The 21,172-nt window shown below is 40.4% G+C and overlaps 2 protein-coding genes across 2 annotated transcripts in view; both read right to left on the bottom strand.

Moving 5' to 3' along the window:
* Window positions 1–177: 177 nt before the first annotated feature.
* Window positions 178–2,091, bottom strand: LOC145348387 (dynein light chain Tctex-type protein 2B). The gene has a single exon (XM_080196600.1). The coding sequence runs from the start codon at window positions 1,857–1,859 to the stop codon at window positions 1,254–1,256; it is 606 nt and encodes a 201-aa protein (XP_080052726.1). The 5' UTR covers window positions 1,860–2,091; the 3' UTR covers window positions 178–1,253.
* Window positions 2,092–9,913: 7,822 nt separating this feature from the next.
* dbt (dihydrolipoamide branched chain transacylase E2) overlaps window positions 9,914–21,172 on the bottom strand; it is a 39,071-nt gene continuing 27,812 nt past the window's right edge. The window contains exons 6-11 of the mRNA XM_080195812.1: window positions 20,440–20,668; window positions 19,698–19,864; window positions 18,911–18,988; window positions 15,991–16,182; window positions 12,516–12,587; window positions 9,914–12,408 (exon numbers count right to left, since the gene is read on the bottom strand). Coding sequence (XP_080051938.1) covers window positions 12,241–12,408; window positions 12,516–12,587; window positions 15,991–16,182; window positions 18,911–18,988; window positions 19,698–19,864; window positions 20,440–20,668 — 906 coding nt within the window. The 3' untranslated portion in view covers window positions 9,914–12,240. The remainder of the gene's footprint in view (window positions 12,409–12,515; window positions 12,588–15,990; window positions 16,183–18,910; window positions 18,989–19,697; window positions 19,865–20,439; window positions 20,669–21,172) is intronic.

Here is a 21,172-nt window from a genome sequence, read left to right as displayed (position 1 = left end):
TTGATTTTAAATAGAGGACCATTTAGAAAGAATGGTTTAGGGATTTATTCCAACATGCTAAGTGCTTGGTGGAAAGACATAGAAAGAACCGCAAATAATCAGGGATATAGAGAAAATTAACAAAACGAAACGGAACCTGTGCGTAATACAGTATTTTATTTTTTAAAAACTGTAAAAACAATCTTGATCATTGATTGATTTCGAATTTGATTTCTGTCACTTTAAAATATTACAATTTCTCTTTAAAATATGGCAACATTAATTAGATTTTCATTTTAAAGAAACCCCGGGTAACTTTTAGTTAAAATATCGTTAAAATTAAATAATTCAATTGAGCAATTCGGAGTGGGGGTACATTGACCTATCACCCAGTTCTCTTGATCCTGGACGCTGTATGCATTGTTACAGAGAACGCTTTCGCCAGGGGACTGTGCTTGGCGCAGAGCCTGGTCAACGCTCCAGTCAGCAGCGTTCAGGAGTAGCTATGTACAATACTGCTCTTCCTAGGGACACGTTATTTGGGGCTGGGGGTAAGCTGTGAAGTTGGATAAATCTAAGAGGAAGAGAAATTGAGTCGAAAATCGAACAACAATAGCATTTTCCCGAGGAAAAGCGGATAATCCAAATTGGCATCCTTTCATTATGATATAATTGTGAAATAAAGCGCGATGACAGGAACTTGAAAGATTCGGCTGAATTAAACCTGTAATTGTGGGGTTTTATACAAAATAGAAACGATCAAATGGATCATCGCACGAAATACTCCATTCATTGGAATTTTAACAACAACCGATGTAATAAAAAGTAAATCCAAAAAAAAATACACGCCGGGCTTTAAAAGACCAGAAACAATCCTCGTTGTTGAATTTCGGTCCCAAAATACAGAAAGTTCTTTCAAAAACTCCTGCAAGTTCTGTGATCAGACACTGGCGCAGAGCCCGCTTTCAGAGAGTCGGAGTTCGGTACAAACTGGGCTCCTGTTCAACTACACATTCAACTCACACAAGTATAGCCGGGATGAACAGCTACAATGGGAAGTCGGAGATTGCAACAAAGTAAATAAACGTTGGGAGTCGATGGTGGAAACCTGCAACTAAACGAGGACGTTTCTCTCTGAAATGTTAATTCATTTTTTTCAGATGTTTAAGACTCTTTTCCTTCACATTTTGGGGTCTTGCTGGGAGTTTGTTAAGTATGGGGGCTGCTCAGCGGTCTGGTGAGGTTAAAGGCGGTAGTATGTTGTACAGGTTTATTTATTCCTGATACACAGCGAATACCAGACACAGAGCGAACAGTGAATCGTTTTGGAAGCAGAATTCTGCGTACGTGTCCACGTTGGGACTCCAGACGGCTCGGCTGGAACAAGACAGAGCAGAGGCTGCGGTCGCCCCCAAGACCAAGTAGCAGACGATCTTGTACCTCTCGTAGCCCAGGGCTTTCACTGCCTTCTTGACCCCCTCGGCCAGCTCCACAGCTGCCAGAGCTGAGCCCTGCGGCTCGTACTTGACATCCTGCAGCCTGCCCTCCAGCACGGTGCGGATCGCAGCCCGAGCCTCCTCAGCCGAGAAGGTCCTGGCGGGTTGAGGCTCATACACGTTCCCAGCCGGGCTGGCCAACCTGGAGTCGCTGGTGCCCGGCTTCGAGCGCTGGTTCTGGGTCAACCTGTAATCTTTCTCCCGTTTCTTCTCCTTCCCCCTCTTGAGCAGGGACCTGCCTTGCTGCCGATCCAGCTCGCTGCCCGCTCTGGCCGAAGCCCATCCTTTGGAGATGTGATCATTCCAGATCCTGGCGAAACGGACTGCTTCGAAACTGCTGCATTTCTCCAATCGTTCAGCCTCCCTGAAGCCCCAGCTTCCCATCGCGTCACCGAAAAGGGGACAACTTTGGAGCAGACCTGGGGGGGGGGGGGGGGGGGAGGGGTCAAGCTGGCTGAGTTAGTTATCTGGGAAGATCCATATGCATGAGACCGTATACATTTACTAACGGTATGGGGTTAGCCCTTTGGAAATGCCCGAAGGCTGATCCAGAGCAGTTGTGAGTGGGATCGAGCCTGGCTGAGGGTGCTGCAATAAGCGGGGTGCCGGTCAAGCAGGATTTGAATTTAGTCTGTATCTGGGAGGAGCACTGGCAGGGGCTGGTCTGTGGGCGGGTGAAGAAAATGAATTGAACAGCCTGTTCCTCAGATCACAGTGTACCGACCTGCTGGCTGCAGTCTCTCCCTCTCCACTGTCTGATCCATTCAGTTACCGCCTGTCCAAATAGTACAGAAAATCTATTTCAAATGGAACTATACCGCAAACATTGTTAGATTACTACTGGCGAATGTATATTGAAGTGTGCAGATCACCCATTGCCCATTAACTAAACAACCTATTTGACAGCTGTATAAATGCAAACACTGAGCTGAAAGGTAATAATCTACAACATACTGCAGCTGCTTAAGATGTGAAATAGAAGAGCTACAAATCCTGTAAATAATCAGCAGGTCTGGCACTATCTGTGGAGAGGGAAACATAGGCAACCGTTCAGGCTGAAGACTTTTTCACTGCTGTTTTTCGTTTGAGTTTGAAATCCTATTCTGTATCTATTGCCATCATATAGACCTTTCAAATAATTGGTTTAAAATTCTCACCAAGGCACTTTGACTCTTGACATAATGGGCTTTTCACTCTGTTTCACTTCGACTAGTTATCATTCCACTATTCAGAACTGAATGGCCATTCTGTTGGTTCACTCTTAGATCCTGACCCAGTCCTAACCTGAACTCCACACATGCACAGCTCAGGTAGAGAGTAACAGTAATAAAAACCAACTGCAACATCTGCTGTAGATGAAAGCAGAGTAGTTGTAGTCCACGTGGACTTCAGTAAATCTTCTGACAAGGTTCCACATGGGAGACTGAGCAAGGCGGCAAGAGCCCACGGAATCCAGGGCAAATTGGATCCAACATTGGCTTAGTGGCAGGAGGCAGAGGATAATAGTCAAAGGTTGTGTGTCAGTGGTGTATCACAGGGATTGGTGCTGGCTCCCTTGCTGTTTATAGTGTTCATTCATGCTCTAGATATGAATGTGGAATGTATGATTATTAAGTTCACAGATGACACGAAAATTAGTGATGTGGTAAATAGGAAGTGAAACCCTAGGTTACAAGATGATATAGACTATTGTTGTTCGTCCATTGTCAGTGATGAGGACCTCGACATCATTAGTCATTTTGAGGCTGGTTGCGGTGCGTCCGAAGATGACTGATCAGGCCAATTCAGGCACGGAATGTCCTGGCACATATTGGACAGACTTGTGTAGATACTGTAGTTGTTGCGCTGGTGGCTCTGGACTTGCGCTTAAGTTGTGTTTCAGCAATACACCTTGGTTTGTGAGCTTGACAGCCTTTGTGGATGAGGCGGCGCCAGGTAGGGCAGTTTTGTGCCAGCGTTTCCCAGATGGTCGTGTCAACGTCAAGTGACTTCAGAGAGGCCTTGGGTGTGTCTTTGAAACGTTTCTTCTGCCCTCCATGCGAGTGTCTTCCAGCAGAGAGCTCCCCAAAAAGCAGCTACTTGGGTATGTGCTCGTCTGACATACGGATGACATGACCTGCCCACCGCGTCTGCGCTCTCATCAGCAGTGTGTGGACTGATGGTAGACACGCTCTAGAGAGAACTCAATGTCTGGTACTTTGTCTTGCCATCGGATGCGTAATATTCTGCAAAGACAAGTCATGGTGGAATGATTGAGCTGTCTTGCATGCCTTCAATACACAGTCCATGTTTCACAGGCACATAAAAACATAAGAAATAGGAGCAGAAGTAGGTCATCTAGCCCTTCGAGCCTGCCCCACCATTCAGTTCCACTTTCCCACTTTCTCCCCATAACCCTTAATCCCCTTGCCTACCAAAAACCTATCTACCCGCGTCTTAAATATATTTAGCGAGGAAGCCTCAACCACTTCAATAGGCAGAGAATTCCAGAGATTCACCACCCTTTGAATGAAGAAGTTCCTCCTCAACTCCGTTCTAAACTGTTCCCCCCTTATCTTGAGGCTGTGCCCTCGAGTCCACACAGGAGGGTAGTGAGCACTGTAGACCTTCAGTTTTGTTGCTGGGCTGATTCCTTGATGTCCCATACAGTGGAGTACAATCGACCAAAAGCAGATCTTGCCTTTGCTATTCTGCAGTTAACGTCTGTATCAATAGTCATTGCTTGGGAGAGGATCCTACCAAGTGAACTGGTCCACTGCCTGTAGTTTCTGCCCTTTGATCATGATTATGGGTTCTGTGCATGAGGAGCAGGCTGGTGCATGACTTTGGACTCACCATCAACATTATAAAGACCAATGTTGTCACAAGCCGTGGAAAATTTATCCATACTGAATTGCATCTCTGGCTCTGAGCCAGTGTACAGGGTGCAATCATCAGCAAAGAAGAAATCTCAGAACAGTCTCTTTCACTTTGGTAATAGCTTGAAATCTCCTCAGGTTGAAGAGCTTCCCATCCACTCTGTACTTGAGGCTGATTCCAGCAACACTGTCCTGGAAGGTATCATTCAGCATGGCAGTAAACATCATGCTGAACAGTGTGGGTGCAAGCACACAGTCCTGTTTGATGCCATTGGTGACTGGGAATGCCTCAGAGGATTCTCCGCCATCCAGTACTCTGGCCATCATTCTGTCATCGAACTGGCGTACCATCTGAATGAATTGGGGGAGGCGAGAGCTGAACTTTGACATGATCCTCCACAGGCCTTGGTCAGCTTACAGTGTCGAAGGCTTTTGCGAGGTCAACAAAGGTTGTGTAGAGCTGACGATACTGCTCCTATCACTTCTCCTGAAGTTGGCGCGCAGCAAAAATCATGTCAGTAGTCCCATGACCTTTACAGAAGCCACACTGCGACTCTGAAAACAGGCCCAGCTCAGACGATTTAGCAAGACTCTTGCAAGGGTTTTTCCTGTAATGGAGAGCAGCGAGATTCCTCGATGGCTGATGCATACTTGCCGATTGCCCTTCCTCTTGTATAGGTGTACGATGGAAGCATCTTTAAGTTCCTGAGGAATGGATCCTTGCTTCCAAAAGGACTGGAACAACTCGGTGAGCTTCTCAATAACTGCAGGACCAGCAGCTTTATAGATCTCTGCGGGTATGGCGTCTGCCCCTGGGGCTTTGCCACTGGATAGCTGGCTGACAGCTTTCGTGACTTCAGCTACTACTGGTGGGTCATCCATGGCGCTATTGACATCAGCCTGGGGAATCCTGCCTATTGCCTTATCGTTAATAGATGACGGTTGGTTGAGGACAGCTTCAAAGTTTTCAGCCCATCTCTGCAGGATCTGAGCCTTCTCTGTAATGAGAGTTGTAACATCTGTACTCAGGAGGGAGGAGCTCCCAAGAGATTGAGGTCTGTAGAGTGTTGAGGTCTTCATAGAACTGTTTCAAGTCATTTGTCAGCATATCCCTGTATTTCATCTGCCTTGGCACTCAGCCAGGCATCCTGCATTTTATGCAGTTTATTCTGGACTGTCCTGTGAGCACTAGTAAAAGCATTTTTCTTGCCAGCTGAAGATGGGTCATTCTGACAGGCCCAATGAAGACGGTGCTTCTCAAGTAGAGCCTGTATCTTCTCATTCTCGTTAAATCAATCATGCTACTTGTGGGTGGAGGGCCCGAGCGTCTTCAGCACAGATGTATGGATAGCATCCCTGAAGCATTCCTAGTCGTCCTCAGTGCTGCCTGCGAGGTGTAGGTCAGCAAGCTTGATTTCTAAGTCTTCAGCCAGTGCTGAAGCTATGCTGGGGTTCTTCAGCTTGGCCGCATTGATTCTTTTCATAACCTTGCTTCCTTGTGGTTGCCTCTTGGGTCTAATGCGGAGCTTCATTTTGGAGACAATGAGCCTGTGATCTGTCCAGTAGTCGGCACCACACATGGCCTTGGTTATTCTGACATCCTGCCTGTCTTTTCTCCTGACAATGACATAGTCGATAAGATGCCAATGCTTAGCGCGGGGCTGCATCCAGGAGGTCTTATTACGGGTAGACAGACGGAAGGTTGTGTTGGTGATGAGGAGGTCATGTACTGCACAGGGTTTCATTAAGAGTAGGCCATTACTGTTACACTTACCCACTCCATGCCTCCCAATGACTCCCTGCCAGATTGCAGAGTCACACTCTACTCTTGCATTGAAATCGCCAAGATCAGCTCATTGGCACTGCTCACTGCTGATGGTAGGACGTCTAGTTCTTCGTAGAACTTGTCTTTCATCTCAACTGGGTGGTTAATTGTGGGGACATAGGCACAGATCAGGGTGGCTTGACTTCTGTTCTGTAGTGGAAGCTGTAATGTCATAAGCCAGTTGTTCACACCCTTGGCTAGATATCAAGTTTCCGATCAAGGTGACTCCTGATGGCGAATCCAACTCCAGCATCATGACGCTCATTGTTGCCATGACTGCTCCAGAAAAGAAGTGTATCCACCCCCAGTTTCAGTCAACTGACCTGCATTGGCAAGACGAGTTTCGCTCAGGGCTGCAATATCAATGTTGTATCTTGCAAGCTCTCTGGCAACTAAGGCTGCTCTTCTCTCCGGTCTGTCTGCTGCAGGGTTGTCCAAACGCGTGCACACGTTCCAAGTGCCAATGGTGAGCGGTGTCACCTTGTGTTTTATTTTGTTTGTTTGACAACAAGATGGGATCCCTGCCAGCCGTGGTAAACTGGCCAGGGTGTAGTGAAGCAGGCAATGTTTAGAGCACCTTTTCTAGCCCCTTCCTTATTCTACGGAGGTGAGCAGTGCGTTCCTGAACAGGACTGCTCAGTCATCCAGGTAGACAACGAGTTCCACTGCTGCTTCAGTCAGCAGAAAACGACCATTAGACCTGAGCTGCCTGTGTGCAGATCCGTGACTACAGCTCCCAGTATATCCACACCTGCTGCTTCGTCACTCGCCCATTGCACAGGACTTCAAGGGTTGAACAGTGATGGTGATGATGATTATGATTATTATTAAAGTGCAGGAGAGTTGCGCAGTGTCAGCCTCACTCTCTTCACAATTCCCATCTAGATCCAGTGGCAAGACGGCTGGATGTGAGACTAGGCGCAGTGGATGGCCAGGACGTCTTCTGTGTCTTGTCCTGCTCTTTGCGTTCCACGACACTTGCAGAGACCGTCTTCTTGACCATTGGACCTTCCATTGGTCTTGTCCGCTCAATCCGCCGGACTCTGTCTTCACATGCTGGGATAGACATCTCCCTATCTCACCAAGGGTTGAGATGTGTCGGCTACCCTCACCTTGTTTAGCCGGCTTGTCGAGGCTGTTGCCTGGGGTGTGGCCACTGTTGCATGCAAACAGCTATGGGGAGCCACAGGTGGGGACAAAGGATGCGACACATCCCCCATCAAAGGTAATACCCCTCCCTGACACCCCACACATGCCCTGGGGGGACTAACAAGGCAAGGGAATACACAACGAACAGCAGGAAGTACAGAGGAATCTTGGGGTGTGTCCCCAAAGATCCCTAAAAGCAGGAGGACAGGACAATACAATCATTCAGAAGGCATACAGGGTATTTGCCTTTATTACACAGGACATAGGTTATGGTTTATGTATTTGAGACATGATGGATCTGTATAAAACATTAAGCCACAGCTACAGTACTAAGAAGTTCTGGTCATGCATGACATTGTAGAACCAGGTTGTTGCCTGGGCTAGAATATTTCAGCTATGAAGAGAAGCTGGTTAGGCTTCGGTTGCTTTCCTTAGAGCACAGAAGGCTGAGAGGGGACCTGATTGAGATGTACAAAGTTGTGAGAAACACAAAAATAAATTCTCCCCCAAGTAGAGGGGTCAGTAACCAGGGGGCATAAATTTATGGTCAGTGCAGAACATTTTGGGCAATTTAGGAAAGACATTTTCACCAAGAGTGATAGGAATCTGAAACTCGCTGCCTGAAAAGGTGGTGACATTTAGATGGGAACTCACAAAACATTAAAGAATCAATTCTTTTGAGTGCAGCTTCAACAACACAAGAAACTTTGACACCATCCAGGAAAAAGTACTCTGCTTAACTGGCACCCTCTTCATCACCTTCATCTTTCACTCCCTTTGCCACTGACACAGTGGCAGCTGTGTGTACCTTCTACAAGATGCACTGCAGCAACTCATCAAGGCTCTTTTGACAGCATCTTCCAAATTCATGACCTTTATAGAATCACAGCAGTTTATAGCATGGAAACAGGCCCTTCAGCCCAACTGTCCATGCCGTCCAGTTTTTAATATTAAGTTAGTGCCAATTGCCTGCATTTGGCCCACATTCATCTATATCCATGTGGCCCCTGTAACTGTCTCAATGTTTTTTTAAAAGACAAAATTGTACCTGCCTCTACTACTGCCTCTGGTAGCTCATTTCAGACAATCACCACCATCAGTGAAAAATTTGCCTCTCTGGGCCCTTTTGATTTCTCCTCTCTCACCTGAAATCTATGCCCTCTAGTTTTAGACTCCCCTACCTTTGGAGAAAAAAAATGTTGACTATCTAACTAATCTATGCCCCTCATTATTTTATCAGCCTCTATAAGATCACCCCTAAGCCTCCTACGCTCCAGAGAAAAAAAAGTCTCATTCTATTCAACCTCTCCTTATAACTCAAACCATCAAGTCCCAGTAGCATCCTAGTAAATCTTTTCTGCACTCTTCCTAGTTTAATAATATCCTTTCTAGAATAGGGTGTGCATGATATTCCATGTGTTGTCTTACTAATGTCTTGTACAACTTCAACAAGACATTCCAATTCCTGTAATCAATGTTCTGACCAATGAAACCAAGCATGTCAAATGCCTTCTTCACCACCCTGCCCACTTTCAAGGAGCTATGAACCTGTACCCTTAGATCTCTATTGTTCTATAACTCTCCCCAATGCCCCATCATTAACTGAGTAGGTCCTGCCCCGATTTGATCTACCAAATTTATCAAAATTAAACTCCATTTGCCATTCATTGGCCCACTGGCCAGATTGATCAAGATCCCATTGCAATCCTAGATAATCATCTTCACTATCCACTATGCTACCAATCCATTTAATATTTAAGCAAGGGTCCATTTAATATTTAAGCAAGCTTTTAGTTGGATTTTTAATTATGCACTAAATTGTTAATTACTCAATGTATTCTTCCAGGTGTTTTATTTGATATTTTACCACCTAGAAGGACAAGGGCAGTAAGTGCATTGGAACCCTACCACCTGCAAGTTCCCATCCTGGTCACACATGATCTTGACTTGGAAATATATTGCTGTTCCTTCACTGTCACTGGGTCAAAATCTGGTACTCACTCCCGAATATCACTGTGGGTTGTACCTACAACTGGACTGTAGCAGGTTCAAGACGGCAGCATACTGCCACTTTCTCAAGGGTAATTAGGGGAAGGCAATAAATGATGATCCAGCCAGAAATACCCACATCATGAATTACAGAAAATCCAGGTTCCTCAATTACAAAGAAAGTTAATATATTAGTTTTTGTGGAACAAAGATGAATAAAATACCTCACATAACTTCTTAGTTTGAGCATTTATATAATTCTCCCCACTGCCCATGTTATTCTATACTTGCCAGAGGCTTTACAGTTGAGAAATGTGTTCAACTGCTCAGGGTACTATGGTTAGAAGAGGAATGGAACAAATTTCATGTTGGGAAACTCTGATATTATTGAAAACAAAGTTGCTTTCAGTATTTATTTACTCGAATCATAAGTAGCAGTGTGAGCAATTAACAGTTCAATTAGATTGAGCAGGATCTTCCCACTCCCCTTGGCTCCCAAAAGCTTCAGCAGAAACTTTGAACAATGAGCAGTGTTTTCTCACCCAGAGGAGCTCAATTAGAGGAATGCTGAAGGCAGCACCAAAATTGCCAAATAAACCTGCAGTTACCAAGCCTGGTTATGGGTGCAAGGTGAGTTTATTTAGGCTTCTGAGTAAACCAAGCAATTTGTAAAATAACTAAAAGCTGATTTTAACGCACATACCTTTACCAAAAAAATGGGATTTTTAAAAAAACATGTGCCAGTTGGTAGGAATAATGAAGATAGATAACTTAAAGTCCTTGACTTTACCAACAGAGAAAATTCAAAAGCAAGGAAGTCGAGCTGAACCATTATAAAACACTGGTTGGACCTCAGCTGAAGGATTCCTGCCAATATTTGACATCATACTTCAGGAAAAATGTCAAGATCTTTAAGTGGGTACAGAGGAGATTTACTAGAATATCAGGAATGAAAGGCTTCAGTTACATGGAAAGCCTCAATACATGGGTTGTTCTCAGAACAGAGAAGGTTAAGGAGAGATTTGATAGTTATTTAACATCATGGAGTGTTTAATAGAGTAAACAATGTGAAACTCTTTCCAGGTGACAGAAGGGTTTGCAACCAGAGGACATATTTAAAGTAACTGGCAAAAGGACCGAAGACACAAAGAAATAAAATCACAGAGGTTGCGTATGATCTGCAATGTACAAGCTGAAATGGTGGTGAAATTTAATAACTTACAAAAATAAATTGAAATGCTTGGAAAAAACTGCAGTGTTGTGAGTGGGCAGGAGATTGAATTAATTTGGACAGCACTTTCAGAGAGCCAGCAGACTGGATGAGCTGAGAAGATTCCTTCTGTGATGCATCATTCTGGGGTTAACAGAAGCAAGAGTTGTGTACTCAACACTGATCAAACAACAACTCAAGCTGTGGGGATTTCTCAGTAACTCAGTTCAAAATCTCAAACATAGTGATGAGGCTCTAGATAGAAACATCCAATTGAACATTAAAAAAAGGAGAGAATTTCCTGACAAGTCTTTTCCCTCCTCTTCTTGAAGATATAGTTTAGTACAATGCACATGACAGTAAAGTTGTAGCCAGAACAGGAAATGGGAGTCAGATGAAAAAAGTGGCAAAGAGAAAAGATTATTTTAGCTTCAAAAACAGTTCTAGAATGAAGTGGAATAAAACTTGGATACCATAAATAGTTAGCAATCATTCTGTCTGTCTTTAAGACAACAGTGGCAATTTAAAGTTTTTGTATGTTGCATTAAAATAACTATTTAGTTGCAGAATTGACAACAAAATTATCTATATCTGTTACTCAAAATGAAATGATTTACATTTTAATTGCGTTTTGCCTTCTATACTGAAAAGTTACAGATAGAAACAAAAACACTGACACTTGTTAATGCAAACTTCTGTGCACAATAAAGGAACTTTGCTCCCTGACTGAACATCAGTGAAATAGGGAAAGTTGGTAAAAGTAGAAGTCACATTCAAAGGAAATCACAATTCACACTCAAATTTTCCCTTCCAAAAAACACACAGCATCTATGCAAATATTTTCCAGCAAATACAGTAGAATTCTTTCAGTAAGTGCTGCTTATTTACATTATTTTTAAAATGCAACAAAATGAAGTCTGCTGCAAGATCAAAAATGATTCAAATGTTATTTCACAGTAAATATTTATTGAAACCAATGTTGTAAAGACCAGAGCAATTATATACTGCACATGATCTTTGGATTTTAAATTAGTGTTGGAATATAATGTTCCTCATGTAATCAGAACCTGGATGTTGTCACATTAATAAAACTACATAACCCTTTGAGCACCAAATGATATTTCTGCATTAAAATTTAATAATTCTAGGCCTGTATCATTATAACAGTGCCAATTAATAAACATGCTATAGTTCTGTACATTTTTATCATTGCATAATTGGTTGTAAAACATTATTAGGGACAATTTCTGCAGCCATTATGTAACAGAAGAAACATGTTTATTCTCATAGCTTAAAAAATGTTAGTGCTTAAAGGCACAGTGATAAATTAGACTGCAAACTGTTTTGATTGAATTATGGCCTGTGTTTCCGCAGTTAAAACTAGATGCTGAAATTGCCATACTCCCACAATGGCCTAAACATAATGTTTTTTGTGCATGGGGGAATGGGGGACATGACGTGGTTTAAACAAAGGGGAGATAGAGAAGAATCCGTTCCTTTAACCATACGTTCAGTGTAAACTTCACCCCTCCATGTATCGTATCCCTTCCACCACTTAATGTAACAAAAGAACCAAAACCTAATCTCTATCGATTATAAACTGCTTTAGACTGCTTCAGAATACAAAACCGTAAGAGAAGATTGTGGCAACATTTATAAATCACATCAAAATAAAACTAATTTCTCTTCTTTGAAACTGGTTTGTTGTAGTATGCTGTTGTCAATGACCCGCCTTTACTTTAGGTCTAGCAGCATGGATGCAGGGTTCTCCAAATAAGATTTCCAAAGATTTGAAAAGCGAGCCATTGTGGCTCCATCAATAATCCGGTGATCAGCTGACCAGCTAACGTTCATGATGTGAGCCTTGATCACTTCACCTTTATCATTAAATCGGGGCAGGACCTAAAGCATTAAACAAGTCCATCAGAAATGTGGATAAGGTAGCAGGAAAATATGAGTAAACATACAGATTCCTAAAACCACAAGAATGATCATACTAAATTACACACCTGTATCTTTCCGATAGCTCCAATAGCTACTTCTGGAGGTAGTATGACAGGTTTAGCATAGGTGCCGCCGATCTACAATCAGACAGATATGACACATGAATGTCCTCTGAAGCAACCAACATTCTAAATCTTGTTCAGAAATAAATAAAAGACATTGCATTGAGTGTTGAACTGTGGAGCATTAACTGTTTTTCCAACTGTCAAAGAGTCAATATTACACTGCATGCAAATGCCCATTGATGTTATCACTACAGATACAACATACAGTATTACTTATGAGAGTACAGTACTATCAACATCTACAGCTAGCTCTATGACATGATGTACAAGTTGATGCAATGACCGGCAGTATACATTCATTAGAACTCAAATGCGAGTTTTATCACCTTGTAACATTGTCACCACATTTATTTTTAGCTTGTGAGCAGGAAAGCCAACATTGTACTAAGCCATTATGAGGAACACTAAATAGGTTAACCAAGATAGACCTGATTACAACAGTGAAATTCTAAACAATACAACGATAATAAACTGTATCAAGATTTAAATTGCAACTGGTCAGAAGCTGAGTCTAGAGGAATAAAAAGCATAAAATACTCTATGCTTTATGTAACTGAAATTTCACTCGAGATTAAAAGCTCAAATGAGAGGCCTACCCAACATGCCAACCTGGTTTTGTCTGAGGGAGAGGGAGAAGAAAAACAGTCAGCTGAAAGCAGCTCTGTGCAGCAACTAGAGTCTCATTATGAGAGAATGAAGAATCATAGGATTCAAAGTGCAATCCCTGCAAATCTAAAATCCACATGAGATAGGGTTAAGGAACTGACAGTAATAAAATTAACACATTACCATGCATGCCTGACTAAAAACAAAAATAATATTTATTATATGTGTGTAACCATTCAAAAAAGATTATATTATTTGGTAATCCTTTTTAAACTGAAGAGACAATGACAGTGCTAATTGTTTTCAAAAGGACAATACAGGGATGCTAATGTCCTCCTGTATATCCACTGCTTTCCTGCTGACTACACCTACCATGCTGAAGATGTAACAAAATTAGCCTCCACTGTATAAATGATAAACAAAAGCATTCAGTGTTATTATCCCAGTTGATGTTATAACTGGATGGAAAGTTCCCAGAATAGAAACCTGGCTCAAAAGACCATATCTTTTACTTTGGTTTTATAAAATGTGGAGGAACAGAGTCACATCTAATTAGTTTTAAGAAAAAACATTAAATATGAAAAGTTGGATTATTATACACTACACCCTTAACTTGACAAATACACATTTTAAGATTAACACAGATTACAAAATACATCTTAAAACTATAATAGTTCCATTAACACAAAGTACTTTTAAACACAGATCGACTGCGGTCAACTACACACACTCCATTCTGAACCCAAGTTAGTGTCTTGTGGATTTCTCATGAGAGTTTCAAACTCCACTCCTGAAACATACTTTAAAACCTTTGCTCATAATAATGATTTCCGTTGGCAGGTTGCATTCCAAAATCCAGACAAGTTTACCAAATGATACTTATAAACAATGCTGCCGCTCAACTTTTAACAGTGAATTCAGTCCAGGATTTACACCTTATTAGGTCTTCTTTGCCAAACTGCTTTTATACAAACTTCCATACCCAGCCGATGATTTCCATAGTTATTTCAACTCGCGTTCAAGAAGCTGTAGTAAAATACCACAAACCTAAAAATCACTTCAGATGTCTTTCTGGCATCTCAGCCTTCCTCTCAGCTTCGTCTGTACTGAATGGTTTTCTGTTGAAAGACCTTTAACCTCAGATTTCTTGGAAAATTCTCTTTCTTTCTCCAGATTCCTTATCTAGCTGCTTTTTGATAACCATTACTCCATGGTATGGTTTTTCTTATAGCAAAGCTGAGAGAGATGTTCCCTTTCTAAACCAACTGCTTCTAGCAGAGCTGTGCGAGCTACCTTCTCTCGCACTACCTATCTCCACTGCCCACAATTTTAACTGAAACTAGAACATAAGAGCTTTTTTCACTCTTATGAAGGTCCTAATTGCAAAGCAACCATTGCTGGTTTAGTTATATTGTAATCCTCGCTAAGCACAATAGAATTACAATTGGAATGGAAACCAATCTTTACACATACAAACACCTTTGTCCAGTATGAATTTAGCTATAGGTTTTACTCTTCCAGGCACAGAAACATTAAATTAAACCCACTTAAAACTATACCTAATTTCTAACGTTTATCAATGCAAATATAAATCCTTTACAAGTACCTTTTTTTTGAAACAGCAGTAATAGACAAATATCAACCCCTGCTTGTATTGCTCCAACATTTGAGAAAATTAGCAACTCTGATATTAGGGTTAAAAGATAGGCTTCTAACTTGGCTTTGAACAAGCATTAGCAAAAGTTCGAGAAAGAATGCACAAATTTAATACATTTGGATGTTTTGACTAAAAAATCTTCAGTTAAATTTTTATTTTCTGAGGTGAGTAACTTCAGGACTAGCAAATGGAACATTTTCCACTCAGCTCATAGTAATTGGAGGCCAGAAACAGAACAAATAAGACTTTACGCACAAGCATTAACCCCAGCAGAACACCCCAATGCATCAGTTCAATGTTTTATTTCTCACAACAACCATCCAGGTGGATTGAGGGAGACATTTAATATTATTTGTGCAGAACTATGAGTTCCTAGGTGAACACTGCTAATTAGAAAATGGGTTAATGCTGCTTTAGGCATACTTTAGTCAGGGCTAATATAGCTGGTAAGCCTCTTGGCTAGTTCTGGATCAAAATCCGAGAGATAGAAGTGCCTAGAGAATATTGTTTTAATTTAGTAACAAGTTGGAGAAATTACATTAGTCCCATTTAGATTTACAAAGCAGTTTGCTGCAGTTAAAATGTTATCTTTTTACCTCTGTACCCTTCGCAAACCGATATTTTCCAAAGCACTAGTCTTAAACATTCTCAGTAACAGACTGCAGAATCCACTCCTTGAATCGTTCCTTATTTGGATCAGAATTCAAATGACCAACATTGTTTTACAGCTGTTTGACCAACAAATTGTTTGACAAATAGTTTTGCACTGTTTTACTCTCAAGAAGTCATACAAACTCTAAGCATTAACTCTGTTCCTCTCTTCACAGATGTTGCCAGACATGCTGAGTCTGTTTTTCCAGATTTACAGCATTTGCAGTATTTTGTTTTTATAACACTGTTTTACACATAGATGACATAGGAGCACAGTGCAACTAGAGAAAACTGTACTGAGGATAGAGATTATCTGATGGCAACTGAAGATGCAAAGACCAAGAGAAATTATAATTACAGTTCTTACAAAAAACAATATCCATTTTTGTACTTCTAACATCTGACAGAAATATGGCCTAAGTATCAAGCGGTGGATCATTAGAAAACAAACCAAGGACAAAGACATGGGAAACTGCAGTAATGTAACTGCATTTTACTGACCGAGCCAATATTGGAGAGAGTGAACGTCCCTCCAGTGAGATCATTTGTCCCCAGCTGATTGGCAGAACCCAAAGTTTGTAGCCGATTTAATTCTGCTGCAATCTCAAAGACAGTAAGAAGCTGTATATTCTTAACAACTGGAACAATCAGACCTTGCTGCGTATCCATAGCAATGCCAATGTTGTGGGAAGCCTGGTCAAAAAATACAATTGATAGAAACGAATTAGGATTAAATATTTGCAAAATTACACACAGGAAATAGAAGTAACTCAACTTACTGCTGCTAATATTTTGTTCATCACTGGTAGTAATTTGCTATTAATATAAAATATTTGAGCATCAAAAGTTGTGATCAATAATTTCTGTTTCCTCGTGTCAGGCCCTCATACGTTAGCAGCTGCATTGCAGGACTGAATGCTATAACTGGGACTGGTACTTGTGATTCCAAGAATAAAATGGCACCTCACTGAATCTACCTATTCAAATATGACAAATACATGACCATGTTGCATTTATACAGCAGACCAAATTCTGAGTGAAATTTTGCAACACCATATGTAACTCCTGTTCATTTGGGTACTTCCCATTTTAAGAAGAAAACTCAGGTTGGCTGGAGATCTGAAATACAAACTAAAAACTGGACATGCACAAAACGTGCATCAACATGTAGAAGAGAAAGATGAATTAACATTTTAGGAAGAGGTGCAGTCTCCCTCTGTGGGAATATGACTCAGGGCAGTTTCCACATTGGTAACAACTGTGACATCAATAGAGCAGAAAATAGTGACCATTACCTAAGTTAGTGCCTTCTCCAGTGATGTTGTAGGCCTGTACAGATAGGGAGGAGCTTGGTACTGAGCTGGTTTCTACAAAGTATGTGTGGACACTTCAGCTCTTCAGTTTATTAGTGCTTAGTAACAAGTATCACCTAGCCAGCTGCTTTGAATTTGTCTTGACATCTGATAAATGAGTGCCATAAACCATTTAAGTGATGCTTAGTGCTTTGTCAACATCAGAACTGTTGTACCATCAACCTCAGAACTCACTAATGAGAGTGTTATCCAACTTCTTATACTTTGACACGCTACTTAAATTTTTGGAGCTGTGGTGAGGGAAAAACATAGCTGAGCCAATGCACTTTTCACATATCAACCTATACGCATTCTAGTAGGAATCACTGGACACTATTCATGAGCAGTGTTATTTCACTTTTCCATCCCTTGGTACAGAGGACAATTGCACAACATTCATTAGGTGCAGTTATCATCACTCAGCTAAGATCAGTAAAGACGGAGGAACTGAATTGGGACAGTTCATATTATGTGGTGCCACATTTGTGTGTGAAGTGATGCGTGTGCTTGTAATTAGACAAGGTATATCTTTGTTGTATTAACTATTTAAAGTGAAATTTGTCTTTTCAAGTGACGTACCATTGCCTTCAATTTTACATTGATTTTTGATTTGATTGCCTGTGTGTAATTTTTATAAAGTGAAATCCTTGTCCCTTGATTCCTTCCAGTGTTGTTTAGGTATTCTTTCCTTTTCAAGTTATTGGTCTTTATTGGGATATAACAATTGTTAATCCCTAGCTTCTATAGTATGAGATAACCAGGTATAACCTTCAGACCTTACGGGGAATAGTACTCACAGAAACAAAGGGCAAAAGGGCCCTTCTCATCAATGTAGGTCACTGGTCTGACATTCAGACTGTTCTGCAGCAACAGACACAATCAATGATTGTGTGACTCATCAATAAACCACAGCACTTGTGGTATACTCTGGCCAAATGCCAAAATCAGACAGAGCCCACATTTACACTCATATTCCAGCAAGCAGTTCTATCCAGAAAGTTGTGATTGCCAAAAATACATAATATTTAAATTAATCTTTTAGTCCTCAATTTTAACCATTGGCTGCTGGTCACTTAGGGCACTGATTAGAAAAAGTTAATTTCAGATTTATGAAGGCAGTTTTTTAAAATTACATTAAAATGAATTTACTTTTTTAAATTAAAAAAAGCAATGTTGCACTTCCTTAGTAGTATAGGTAAACTCAATCCATATGCGTGAACTGGACTCCCTCTCAACCTGTACAGGTGATGACATAGATACACAGAGTACTGCATTTAAAATAAAAAGACTAAACAAAGAAAAGTACTTTATGTACAGGAATGGAATTCTAGTGTAAACCCACTGATATTGCACGACACAAGTAGAATATTAAACGCACAATTTTTTTGGACTTTCTAACATTCTGAAACTTAAAAGCAGTTGAATTTAACTCACTGCATTTTCCTATTCCAACTTCAAGTATTTACATACACATTAATTTTCATGTATGTGCAATGGATCAGGTATTAACAGTAGATCATTAAGCAAAAGGTTAAACAGAGTAGCTATGGACACAAAACTATTTCTGAACACTTAATCATTAACTTTAAAAGAAAACACATCAACAAGGCCTGGTTTAAGTAATTATTTAAGGAGTATGTTATCTGATTCAAAAATTAAATCACAATTTGTTCTTCTATGTGAATGCTGCAAGTCTGAATACAGATGAATTTGTCCAAGTACTACAGTAAACCTTTGAACTGTTTCCCATTGCTGTTCTACATTTACAACAAACTGTTTCTTTGTGTAACAAGGCAGTACATAGAACATATTGAAAAAGTACATACAGATGGGAGCCTGGAATTTAATTCAGCAAATTTTGTTCAGGGGAAATTTGTTTCTTTTTGTACTGAACGAAATCTTGTGACATTAATCCAACTAAGTCAGAGATGTAATAGCAGCAATCATTTACATTGAGCAATCATTGAAACACTTTGAAGCTTCTTAATATTAAGGTTATCCACAAATGAAACTTCCTGTTCTTCTGAATAATTATTTTTAAATTTCATGCACTTATAACATTACCTTACCTTATAAGTTATAAACTGGCAGTTCTCATCCAATGAAGCATTTAGGATAGGATGTTGTAGCAAGCCCAAAGATGTTGCCTATTGAAATCAAGCATTAAAAATTCAATGCATCTTCACATTTCCTTAATTTTATAAATCAGCTTTTAAAAAAGCTGAAGATAGATGGAATGGTTTGTACTTCACATTTTCATGTGTCCATTAAAAGCCTAAAGAAAAGTCAGCTGCCCCAGTTTATCCATCACTAGGTCTATAATGGTTTCAAACAGTTTGACTGAAATATTTTGATGCAGATAGCACAAACATTACTACTAATAATTTTCCTCTTCAACCATGCTAAAGTTTGAAATCTTATGTGGAATTACTCATGCTATTAAGGAAAATGTGTTGAGCATGGTCATTATCAAAGTTTATCATTGAATGCTATGGAGACCTTTCCTATTCTCAAGATTCTCAATGCCGTGGGCAACATACACAGCTGTCAAACATATGTAGGGGCATCAACTCTTGACAGATGGGATTGAAAGCCTTTAGATAACAGAAATAAAAAAAACAAAATGCAAAAATAAAAGGAATCAAAAGAAAAAAAAATACATTTGCCAAATTATATGCATCATGTGGCTATTCTGCTTAAACAGAAGGCTTTCATTAAATTGTCCCATGCAGTGGATCAAAACGCAATTCAGAAATACCCAATTTATTTTTGAACGCAAAATTTGAACAAGTTTTAAACGCAAGTTTCAGTTTTGACCAAAAATTCAAAGTTCAAGATTATTTTTGTTCTTCCCACCTTTAGAAAGAATGGCAAGTAAGAGAGCTTGATCCCTCGGTCTTCAGTCACAGCTTTGAGTTCTCTCCGTAGCTTCACAAGACGAGTTAAATCCACTTCATCACAGTAGCCAAAATGAGGAATTTTCAGGGCAGCGGACATGGTCTTCACCATAGCCTTCTGGATCCCTGCAGTCAAAAAATGTCCAAGCTATTTCCTGGCTATTATGCTTTGCAAGGTTTCAAATACAGAATATTTAAAAATTAGATAATTGCACTAATTTAGTTATTCATATAAATTTACTTGAAAAAAAACTATAACTGGAACATTTGTAATTTTTAGGGCTGAGATTGATTTACATGGAGTGTTGCCTTCAGCCGAACAGAATCTTTCAAAATATCTTGCATCTTTCTGCTCATCACGTTACAATTTTTATATGCCCATCCATTACTCTGCAGGACGAACACCTCATCGTTCTGGAACTGCCTGCTTGAAAACCTGTCACAGCAGCTCGTGATGGATTATCTTCTGACCTTTCTATCCAGAAGAAATGGGAAAGAGAAGGAACTCACAACCAAATTGTCAACTGCAGCTTTGAGTATTAGCAGTGTGGAGATTGAGAAATCCCTGTACAGAAAATTTTGATACTTATTCACCTTTGTACATAGTGTACTGGTATTTCAATGTATTGTGTTAAACACCAATCCAGATCACTTGCTTTTTAAAAATTTATGTAAATTTGAAACATTCACAAATACGTTACCTTTAACTGGTTCAGTTCTATCTTTTCCAGTAAATTCCAAAGTTGGAGTTATTGGTTTAGAAACAGGTGGTGCCCCTTTAGGCTTAGATAGAACTGGTTCTGGTGGAGGTGGACTAATTTCAGGTGATGGTGGTAAAATGGCCCCAGTTTGTTTAGCCAAGTAGTTTAGTATATCTTCTTTGAGGATTCGTCCATCTTTTCCAGTGCCAACCACTTCACTCAGTTTTATCTGAATAAAGAACATACTGCATCAAATATTTGTAATTAAGCTATATAACAGATTATAAAGATACTAACTAGTCAGTGGTGTTTTAACAGTTGCTGTCAGAGAGGGGGGGGACACAAATTTGATGTTGCTCTATCCCATGCATTCTAGGTTGTTAAGGAAAATAATAGGAATTGCACAGGAGCTGGCCATAATCTTCCAATCTTTTGGATACGGGGTGGTGTCGAAAGATTGGAGGACTGCAAATATTATGCACAGGGGAGAGGGATAAATCTGGCAACTACAGGTCAGTCATACTGAACTTAGCTGGTGGAGGAACTGAGAGAGAAAAAATATTATAGCCACTTGGAAAAAGAAAGGAAAACCAACAAGGATATACGTTATAGGCAAATTGTTTTTGATCAACCGGACTGAGTTTTTGTGATTAAGTTAAAGAAGAGAGTGGAAGAGGGCCATGTGGCTGATGCTATAAATACAGACTTTCTACAGGTGCCTGCTAAATTGCCA

This window comes from Carcharhinus amblyrhynchos, chromosome 9, assembly GCF_965287045.1.
Source record: "Carcharhinus amblyrhynchos chromosome 9, sCarAmb.v2.hapA, whole genome shotgun sequence".
In the NCBI taxonomy this organism is placed as follows: domain Eukaryota; kingdom Metazoa; phylum Chordata; class Chondrichthyes; order Carcharhiniformes; family Carcharhinidae; genus Carcharhinus; species Carcharhinus amblyrhynchos.
Note: the sequence above shows the minus strand (reverse complement) of the source record. Positions and strands in the feature narration are given on the sequence as shown.

What these genes read in the sequence shown, in the direction of transcription:
- LOC145348387 (XM_080196600.1), bottom strand. Translation starts at nt 1,859, where the DNA reads ATGGGAAGCTGGGGCTTCAGGGAGGCTGAACGATTGGAGAAATGCAGC.